Here is a 10,718-nt window from a genome sequence, read left to right as displayed (position 1 = left end):
TCACATCTGGGGATCCCACTGCACATCTGATTGACTTTGGAAGCTATTTGCCACACTAATGCAACTCTTGTGACAAAGGTTTGAAATTGGCATCTCTTCTGGCCTCTTGGAGCGTCCTGGATGCTTAGGTCTCAAGCTGCAGATTTTGAGCTTGGAGTAGAATTTGGGGAACGAGGGACTTGAAAAATAATACACCAGGGGATCCAGCATGCTGTTCATGTAGGTGAAGCTGAGGGTGACATGGAGGGCTACATGCACAGAGGGGTCACAGACGCTGGAGGGCACCGTCCAGAGGAAATACAGTCTGGCTGACACGCTAGGCAGGTAGCCCGTGATGAACACAACTGCCACCACCACGATGAACCGTGTAGCCCTCTTCATCCGAGCCTGCCTGGCCAGGTGCTGCCTCTGCTCCAGGCTCCAAATGACCTTGAAGGAGCAGAACAAGATGATGCCAAGGGGCAGGAAGAACTCCAGCTGGAACATGACGTCATGCCAGCCATTGGCTGACTCCATGATGAAGCTCTCACAAGCTATGGTCTTCTCTTGCACACACAGATGGTTCTCCATCAAAAGATACAGAGTCCCCACGATGACCATGGTCCAAAGGGCGCAGACGATGCCAATTGCGGTCCGGTTGGAGATGGCATTCACCATATGGTGGGGGTGGACCACTTTAAAATACCTGTCCACAGCCACCACCGTAAGGAAGACAATGCTCCCGGCCCTGTTCATGGCCAGCATGAAGAGCACCGCTCGACAGGGAATATCCCCAAAGGCCCATTGCCTGTGTCTGCGGTAATAGTCCGTCCGAAAGGGCAGGCAGATCATGAGAAGAAAGTCAGCCACAGCCAAGTTGAAAAGGTAAATAGTGCTGGGCTTCCAGGTCTTCATGTGAAAGCAAAATCCACACAGGGCGATACCGTTGCCCAGGGCACCGAGCACGAAGGCCAGGATCAGCAGCGGTGGCATCGCCTGGGAGATAGGGTCCCCCTGGATGAGGCAGCATGACCCGTTGTCCATGGTGGGCAGAGGACTAGTGCTCCGTGTGCTCCCACAACACCACAGATGCTTATCTGAAAGCTACCCCTCACCCAGCTGCTCTGAGATGCAGGCACCGCAGGAAGAACAGAAACTTCAGCCGGGAAATGAGAGTCTCAGGGTGGTCCTTCCTCTGAAGCCTGCGTCACAAGCTGCCCATCTCCCCGAGAGCCGAAGCAGGTATCGCCACAAGGCTTTGCAATTTCACCCGAGTGGTCATTTCTGGGGAGCAGCTGGCAGGTCTGTTGGGATTCATGCTGGAGAGGAGTTGCTGGGTCCTGCCCCAGAATAATTTTTATGTTCAGCCTCTCTCTTTCTCCTAAGATTCTCTCTGAGCAGGAGAATAAGCAAAGCTACCCAGAAGGCACGAAAAAAAAATCTTGTTTGTCCTCCCTCCTGGTGGAGAAACACAAACATTTCCTGGAGCCGTTCTGGGCCTCTGCCTTTGCTTTCCTCCCTAACCTTTGTCTCACTGCCCCGTCCTTTCCCTCATCCCGTGGGGCGCTCCCAGGCGGTGCCAGAGAGGGGGGGTTTTGCTCTGCAGCTCCTTGGGGCCACTTCCTGTGCCCAGACCCAAAAATACAGCACTTAAAAATCAGAAGGATCTGTGGAGGAAAAAAATTCCTTAAAATAGCACTTGTTGGCTGTTAGAAAATTCTCTGCAGTGACTGTCATTCCTCCCTGCCTTTCGCACCTCCCACTCTTTGCCTCCTTCCTTGGACCCAAGTGACCAGTTGCACCACCAGCAAGGCCATGAAATGGATCCGAAGCCACTTCTTACATCCATCTTCCCGAAACAGCCTCTTTGGGAGCCAAGTCCTCCCTCAGCCATTAGCAAGAGAGGATTTGACTCTGAGTTTCCCAAATTTGGCTGCTTAAAAGAGCTGAACGCTGTGATATATATGTTTGGTTTGTTTGTTTCAAATGGCCCAGACCGTGGCAAGTGGAGGTTCCTGGGCCAGGGATTGAACCCACGCCACTGCAGTGACAACACTGGATCCTTAGCCCACTGAGCCGCCAGGGAACTCCATGTATATCTGGTTGCCACAGCAACCACGGGGTCCGAGCCACATCTGTGAACTGTACCACAGCTCACGGCAACACCAGATCCTTGACCCATTGAGCGAGGCCAGGGTTCAAACCCACGTCTTCATGGATGCTAGTCGGGTTCGTTTCAGCTAAGCCACAATGAGAACTCCCTTTATATGTTTTTATGTTAATTACATCCCAATAGTAGGGGTCGAACGAGGGTTGAGGCAGTTGGTCAAGGGGTCTATCTCGAAAATGATCTTGAATAAAATTAGTCTGCTCTGAAGACCAGAATCTTTGCTGAAATTTCCTGTCCTTTGGCTTAGAGATGATCTGTCTGTCCTTTAAGCTTTCTGTTTAGGAAAGGGTGAGGGGAGGCAGTGCATCGAAAGAATATAAGCACCTTCTTCCAGATGCTGATTAAAGCTAAAAGCCCCCCCGCTGAATCCTGGACTCCAAATCACCCCAACAACACTCCCCTCTGTCCCCACCTGAGGATGGATCACTGTCACCTCCCTCCTGTTGAAACCACTGAGTCTCCCAACAAGTTTCCTTTCCTCTTGTCTATTTTCTGTAATGTCTCTTCCACTCTACAGTGTGATTTTTTTCTAAAACAGACATATGATCATATCTTTCCCCCCCTTAAAACCCTTCAATCTACCAAGGTCATAGCCCTATGGCTTTGAGACACATCTGCTTAGAAATCCAGATTGATTTGGCCCACATGTTTTAAAAAACCTAGGGCTGTCCTATAAAAACCTGGATTTTAAGCCTCTTTTGGAGATGGGACCATCTGGCCACACTGGGCCAGCAATCCCACCTGTCAGCTGGAGCTGAAAGTAGCTGTGCCCTTGAAACCAGGCAAGACTTTCCATTTTGCCACAGTCCCAACCCATCCCTATTACCTGGTCGGTTTCATTCATTCGCACACCTGGTCTCTGTGGGATTTTATTTTATTTTATTTTATTTTATTTTTTTGTCTTTCGTCTTTTTGTTGTTGCTATTTCTTGGGCCGCTCCCGCGGCATATGGAGATTCCCAGGCTAGGGGTTGAATTGGAGCTGTAGCCACCGGCCTACGCCAGAGCCACAGCAACGCGGGATCCGAGCCGCATCTGCAACCTACACCACAGCTCACGGCAATGCCGGATCGTTAACCCACTGAGCAAGGGCAGGGACCGAACCCGCAACCTCATGGTTCCTAGTCGGATTCGTTAACCACTGCGCCACAACGGGAACTCCTCTGTGGGATTTTAAGTTTGTCACCTCTACTCACATTCCTTGGATGGGTGGACAAGGCCCTTTACAGATGGTTCCCAAGATAACTTTCCAATATCATTCTTTTACTTTCCTCCTCACTCTCTACTTGTTAGTCTCCTAGCTTCTAAGAAATAAGTGTGTCCATCAAACATGTACAGAAGGTCTCTCGTGGCTCAGCGGGTTAAGGATCCAGAGTTTTTATGTCAGTGGCTCAGGTCGCTGCTGTGGTGCAGGTTCAGTTCCTGGCCTGGGAAATTTCATGTGCTGCAGGAGCAGCCAAAAAGCAAAAACAAACACAAAAAACCCCCCAAATATGTACACTTAGCTCCCTCACTAATCCAAGAGGTCTTTGGAGATAAAGTCCTTGTCCTTGGCAAGAAGGGCATAGAAGAAGGATCTGATGATTAACTCCTATTTTTCCTGAGAACATTCACCCTGGGCCTCTGTAAATCTATGAGATGTTAACTGTGGGGCGGGGGGCGGGGAGTAACCACAGTAGGTGGGAGCAGCCCAAGATGAGGCTGGGTGGAGAACTCTGAGCACCTCAATATAGTCAGGCCGGATTTCTCCACCGCAGCAAAGGTTCTGCATTCTGTGTTAGCTGATACCGTCAAGATTCTTGGAAACACAAACATGAGTGTTTCCCTTTTCGTGAATGGCTAACTTTCGACAACCATTCTGTCTTATCAAATCTCTTCCTCTCCCCTCTCTTCCTCTTTCTAGAGTTAGCTGAGGATTAAGGAAAGAGAGGTTTTGCTGACCATTGACTATTGTTTTGTCTTTTTAGGGCCGCATCTGGGGCATATGGAAGTTCCCAAGCTAGGGGTCAAATCGGAGCTGCAGCTGCCAGCCTATACCACAGCCACAGCAATGCCAGATCCAAGCCGTGTCTGTGACCTACGCTCCTGCTTGCAGCTACGCCAGATCCTTAACCCACTGAGCAAGGCCAGGGATTGTACCCACACCCTCATGGATAATAGCTGATTTCTTAACCGGCTGAGCCACAGCGGGAACTCCTGAAAGTCGATTCTTAATAAGAGACACTGTGCATATGTGGGAAATCTCTGTATTATCCCTTCAATTTTGCTGTGAACTTAAAACTGCTCTAAAAAATGTTTTAAAAAAATTTTAAGCCATTTTATTGCCGATCTCATTTTTTACTTCAAGCTACTAATTACAGTGCCCGATACAAAATAGAGGCTTTATTGATTAAAAATGTTTATCCAAGGTGTTCCTGCTGTGACACAATGAGATCAGAGGTGTCTTGGGAGCACTGGGACACAGATTTGATCCCCGGCCCAGCACAGTGGATTAAGGATCCAGCATTGCCACAGCTGCAGCTTAGGTCCCAACGGCAGCTCAGATCTGATCCCTGGCCCCAGAACTCCATATGCCCCAGGACAGCCAAAAAAGAAAACAAAAAAAAGTTTTTTCAGGAGTTCCCCTGTGGCACAGCAGATTAAAGATCCAGTGTTGTCACTGCAGGGGCTCGGGTTACCACTGTGGTATGAGTTTGATTCCTGGCCCGGGAAAATCCACATGCTGCAGGGAAGGCCAAAAATAAAAAATAAAGTTTAGTCAATAAACCTCTGAGGTACTTTAGCAAGATGCTTCAGGATCCCTAAAATGATATTGTCTGCTCTCTGGAGGTAAATGTTTAAGAGGAGAAATAAGACAAGTGCATAAAATAACAATAAAGGAAAAGCAAATCGAATACATGGTTCAAGGCAATATTTTCCAAAATGCAGTAGGCATGCTACAGATGATATGTGAGAATATTTTAGATGACAAAAAATAATATCCAATGTACTTTGATTTTATAGCTATGACTTTTGTTTAATGTGCATTTGAAAAAAATACAACTGGCTTATTGGAGTTTTTTGGCTGAGGCAGAAATAGGAGGAACAAGGTGTTCCTATTGTGGCTCAGAGGTAAGAAACCCAACTAGCATCCATGAGGACATGAGTTCAATCCCTGGCCTTGCTCAGTGGGTTAAAAATCTGGCACTGTCTCGAACCATAGGTCAAAGATGTAGCTTGGGATCCCACCTTGCTGTGGCTGTGGTGGAGGCTGGCACCTGCTGCTCCAGTTTGACCCCTAGCCTGGAAATTTCCATATGCCACGAGTGCAGCCCTAGAAAGACAAAAAGAAAGAAGGAAGGAAGGAAAGAAAGAAAGAAAGAAAGAAAGAAAGAAAGAAAGAAAGAAAGAAAGAAAGAAAGAAAGAGAAAGAGAAACAGCCATTCCGAACAAAATGAGGAACATGGAAAATGTAGGGCTGGAGGGGGCCTCTGAGGAACATTTGAGGCGTTTGGAATTTGGAGTCTATGTCACAGAATCATAATGAATAAAAGAGATCATGTTGAGTGGGCCTGTTTTGCAGGGGACCTTGCCATCAGCGGCAGAGGAGCCATTTTTGAGTGAGTGGCATTTAAAGGATTGGAGGAAATAGTTGAAAAAGCAACAGGCTTTTAATATGTGCCCCCCTCCCCTTCCTGTCCACTGCTGTCACCTGTGAATTCTGCAGGCTCAGAGCCCATGATTTTTCTTTCTAGCATGCTTGGTGCTTGGTGGTGAGCCACGGTGGGGAGGGGAGGTTGGGGAGAGGATGTTATGGAGGAATGAGACATTCTGGATAACTGAAGCTCACCCCGTTAAGTACCAACACTTAAAGTTTCTTGGCCTCTCCCTCTGATTCCCCATCAGGCAAAGGGAACTGTCAGCATTATCCGAGTAGCTAAAGCCATGAGTTTAGTTTCCTCTTCATCCTTGGCTGCCACAGTCCCCCATCTATTGATCATATACCTAAACCCCTCTCTGCCCCCACTGCTCCCACTTTGGGTGGTCCAAGGTCCTGGAGGAATGCAACCGCCTCCCGATTGGCCTCCTGCCTCCTGCTGTACTCCTCCTCCATTCCATTCCCCCCAGACTCAAATCTGATTGTCTCACCTGCCCAGCTGAATGTTCCCATGCTCCCTGTTGTCCTTAGCAGGGAATTCAAGATCGCCAATGACCAGGCACCATAGGAACTGGCCTCGATGCCCCCAGCATGAGCCATAACAGTGTCTAGTGTCCAGAAGCTATCTTAAAGGGACCGCCAGGAACACAGTTCCTTCCCTCCTAGTCCTGGATAACCCCTCTTTTGTCGGCTTCAGCCTAGACCAGCATCTTCTTTTTTTTTTTTATTACTCAAATGAATTTATCACATCTGTAGTTGTATAATGATCATAACAATCTGATTTCACAGGATTTCCATCCCACAGCCCAAGCATATCCCCCCACCCCCCAAACTGTCTCCTCCAGTGACCATAAGTTTTTCAATGTCTGTGAGCCAGCATCTGTTCTGCAAAGAAGTTCTGTCTGTCCTTTTTTCAGATTCCACATGTCAGTGAAGGCATTTGATGTTGGTGTCTCATTGTACGGCTGACTTCATTTAGCATGATAGTTTCTAGGTCCATCCATATTGCTAAAAATGCTGTTATTTTGTTCTTTTTGATGACTGAGTAATATTCCATTGTGTATATGTACCACATCTTCTGGATCCACTCCTCTGTCGATGAACATTTAGGTTGTTTCCATGTCTTGGCTATTGCAAATAGTGCTGCAATGAACATTGGAGTACATGTGTCTTTACGAGTCGTGGTTTTCTCTGGATAGATGCCCAGGAGTGGGATTGCTGGGTCAAATGGTAGTTCTAGGTTTAGTTTTCTGAGGAATCTCCATGCTGCTTTCCACAGTGGTTGCACCAATTTACAGTCCCACCAACAGTGTACTAGGGTTCCTTTTTCTCTCTCCAGCACTTATTTTTCCCTCTCCAGCACTTATTGTTTGTAGACTTTTGGATGATGGCCATTCTGGCTGGTGTGAGGTGGTACCTCATCGTGGTTTTGATTTGCATTTCTCTAATAATGAGTGACGCTGAACAGCTTTTCATGTGTTTCTCAGCCATCTGTATGTCTTTTTTGGAGAACTGTCTGTTTAGATCTTCCGCCCATTTTTGGATGGGGTTGTTTTTTTGGTATGGAGCTGCCAAAGTTGTTTATAAATTTTGGAGATTAATCCCTTGTCAGTCGATTAATTTGCAAAGATTTTCTCCCATTGTGTGGGTTGTCTTTTTGTGTTGTTTAGGGTTTCCTTTGCTGTGCAGAAACTTTGAAGTTTGAGTAGGTCCCATTTGTTTATTTTTATTTTTATTGTCAATACTCTGATAGGTGGATCTGAGAAGATGTTGCTGTCGTTTATGTCAGAGAGTGTTTGGCTTACATTTTCCTCTAGGAGTTTGATAGTGCCTGGTCTTATATCTAGGTCTTTAATCCATTTGGAGTTTATTTTTGCGTATGGTGTTATGGAGTGTTCTAATTTCATTCTTTTCCATATGGCTGTCCAGTTTTCCCAGCACCACTTATTGAACAAGCTGTCCTTTCTCCATTGTATAGTCTTGCTTCCTTTGTCATAGATGAGTTGGCTGTAAGTGCATGGGTTTAATTCTGGGCTTTCTATCCTGTTCCACTGATCTAATATGTCTGTCTTTGTGCCAGTACCATGCAGTTTTGACAACTGTTGCTTTGTAATATAGTCTGAAGTCCGGGAGCCTGATTTCTCCAGCTCCATTTTTCTTTTTCAGGATGTCTTTGGCTATTCTGGGTCTTTTGTACTTCCAAACAAACTTTAAAATATTTTGTTCGAGTTCTGTGAAAAATGTCCTTGGTAATTTGATAGGGATTGCATTGAATCTGTAGATTGTCTTGGGTAGTATAGTCATTTTGATAATATTAACTCTTCCAATCCACGAGCATGGTTTATCTTTCCATCTATTTGTGTCATCTTTGATTTCTTTCATCAGTGGCTTGTAGTTTTCAGAGTACAGTAGACCAGCATCTTCTTATCCAAGTTTCTACAATGATGAAGATGTTCTGTACTATGCATGTACCTCTTGGGCACTTGAAATTGGGGCTGGTGGACCCTCAATTTTCAATATTATTTTATTTAAATTAATTTAAAATGTAAAAGCCACATGTGGTTTGTGGCTATCATATAGGAAGCTGAGGGGACACCACTTCCTCAAACCCCCAAGCCTTCTGGGCTCCTCCCTCTCCAGTCTGAGTTAAGCCCTCTACTCTGCCCATTGTCTGCCACTTGCACACTTACCACTCAGTATTGTAGTGGTTTACCTCCATGTCTCCCCTCGGCCTCTTGTCTCTGTGAAGCCTGTGTCTGATTTAGTGTTGAATGCCCAGTCTATAGCCTGCCACCAAGAGGACACTCAGGAAGTATGTCTCTTTTTCAAATTTTTTTATTATAGTTGATTTAAAATCTTTTATCAATTTCTGCTGTAAAGTGACCCAGTCATACATACATATACTTTTTTTTTTTTTTTTTTTTTTTTTTTTTGCTTTTTAGGGCTGCACCTTCGGCATATGGAAGGTCCCAGGCTAGGGGTTGAATCAGAGCTACAGCTGCTGGCCTACACCACAGCCACAGCAATGCAGTTCCAAGTTGCATGTGTGACCTACACCACAGCTCAAAGCAATGCCAGATCCTTTAACCCACTGAGTGGGACCACCAATCAAACCTGAGACCTCATGGATACTAGTGGGGTTTGTTTCTGCTGAGCCACAGTGGGAACTCCCTATAGATATATTCTTTTTCTCATATTATCTTCTATCCTGTTCTGTCACAAGTGGTTGGATATAGTTCCCTGTGCTGTACAGCAGGACCTCATTGCTTATCCATTCTAAATGGAGTAGTTTGCATCTGCTAAACCTGAACTCTCAGTCCATCCCCCTCCCTCTCGCTTCCCCCTTGGCAGCCACAAGTCTGCTCTCCACATTCAGGAAGTATGTCTTGAATACACGAATAGCTGGGGAGCAGATGGCCCCAGACCTCTGTAGTTTACTTATTCTCCTGACTGTGAAGAGACACAAGGAGGGCAGGTTGAAAGGATGTGGGACCCCACCTGCCGGGGTGATCTGGCTCTTGGACCCCATCCAGTCACCTCACCTGTTGTTTTGTGAGATAACATTTCACTTTATAAGTGACAGGGGCAGGAGGTAGACCTGCCTGCAGGGGGCTGCCCAGCAGGTGGCAGGAGTTGGGATGGTCTGCGTGGCTGGGTGCCGGGAAGGTGCGCTCCTCCTGGGCGTCTCTCCTTCCCTTTGGCTCCTCTGCCACATTCACAGCACTTCTGATGCCAGATATACGGGGGCTTTCCCCCCCACACCACACAGTTGTCTGTGACACCAACTGTAGGGTGTCCTACAATTTGACTCGATTCTGACATCAACCAGAGTTAGCACAGACCCCGCAGGTTAAAAGCTCCATCCCCCGGGACTGCCCCCCTCCGGCCCCCTTCAGATGCCAACTGCACATCGTGGGTCCCCTGGTTACTCACGATTTCCATTCCACTTGGCTGCCATTCAAGGTCCCCCCCCTCCCCCGGATTTGATCATGTGCTAAAAGAGCCCACAGAACTCATGGAAACAGTTATGTTTACCAGTTTATTATATAATGGACGTAAAGGATACAGAAGAACAGACAGAAGAGAGGTAGAAGCCTCGATGTTTGGAAGTGCCTGAGTGCAGGAGCCTCTGTCCCTATGGAGCTAGGGACCTGCTGGTTCATGAACATGTTCACCAACCCAGAAACTCCCCAAACCTCATAGAACTGGGATTTTTGTGGAGGCTTCTCCACCTAAGCACAACTGATTATTAACTACATTTCCAGCCCCTCTTCCCTCTCTGCAGAATGGGGGAGGTGAGGCTGAAAAATTCAAACTTCTAATCATGGCTCCGTCTTTCTGATGACCAGCCCCATTCAAGGGTCCACCAAGAGTTACCTCATTAGAACACAAGACACCCAGGAAATTCCAAGGGATTTAGGAGTTCTGTGTCAGGAACCAGGGGCAGAGACCAACACCTGTATTTCAGTGATGTCATAGATAGAAATTCAGGGAGTCCCCATTGTGGCTCAGCATGTTAAGAACACAACATAGGCCCCATGAGGATTCAGGTTTGATCCCTGGCCTCACTCAGTGGGTTAAGGATCCAGCGTTGCCCCAAACTGCAACGGCAGGTTGCAGATGAAGCTCAGATCTGGTGTTGCTGTGGTGGTGTAGGCCAGCAGCTGCAGCCCCAATTCAACCCCTGGCCTGGGAACTTCCATATGCTGCAGGTGCAGCCCTAAGAAGAAAAGAAAAAAAAAAAAAATTCAGGGGCTCTTCTCCAAAATGCCTTTCCCAGCCAGAGGCCTGAGTATGTGACTATGACTTCCCCTGGTGACTATAACAAATTTCCACAACTTGGTGGCTTAAAACAACAGAAAGGTGTTCTCTCACAGTTCTGGAAACTAGAAGTCTGAAATGAAGGTATTGGTAGGGCTGTGCTCCCTCCAGA

At 46.9% G+C, this 10,718-nt stretch overlaps 1 protein-coding gene across 1 annotated transcript; it reads right to left on the bottom strand.

Moving 5' to 3' along the window:
- HCAR1 (hydroxycarboxylic acid receptor 1) lies at positions 1-1,023 on the bottom strand. The gene is given in 1 exon segment (NM_001145381.1): positions 1-1,023. A coding segment is annotated over 1 exon segment (1,023 nt).
- Positions 1,024-10,718: the final 9,695 nt, after the last annotated feature.

Source organism: Sus scrofa, chromosome 14 (genome assembly GCF_054392235.1).
Source record: "Sus scrofa isolate SSC_HxYL_T2T_F1_AM1 chromosome 14, Sscrofa_HxYL_maternal_Yorkshire_Landrace_v2.0, whole genome shotgun sequence".
In the NCBI taxonomy this organism is placed as follows: domain Eukaryota; kingdom Metazoa; phylum Chordata; class Mammalia; order Artiodactyla; family Suidae; genus Sus; species Sus scrofa.
This window is presented reverse-complemented; position numbering and strand designations above follow the sequence as displayed.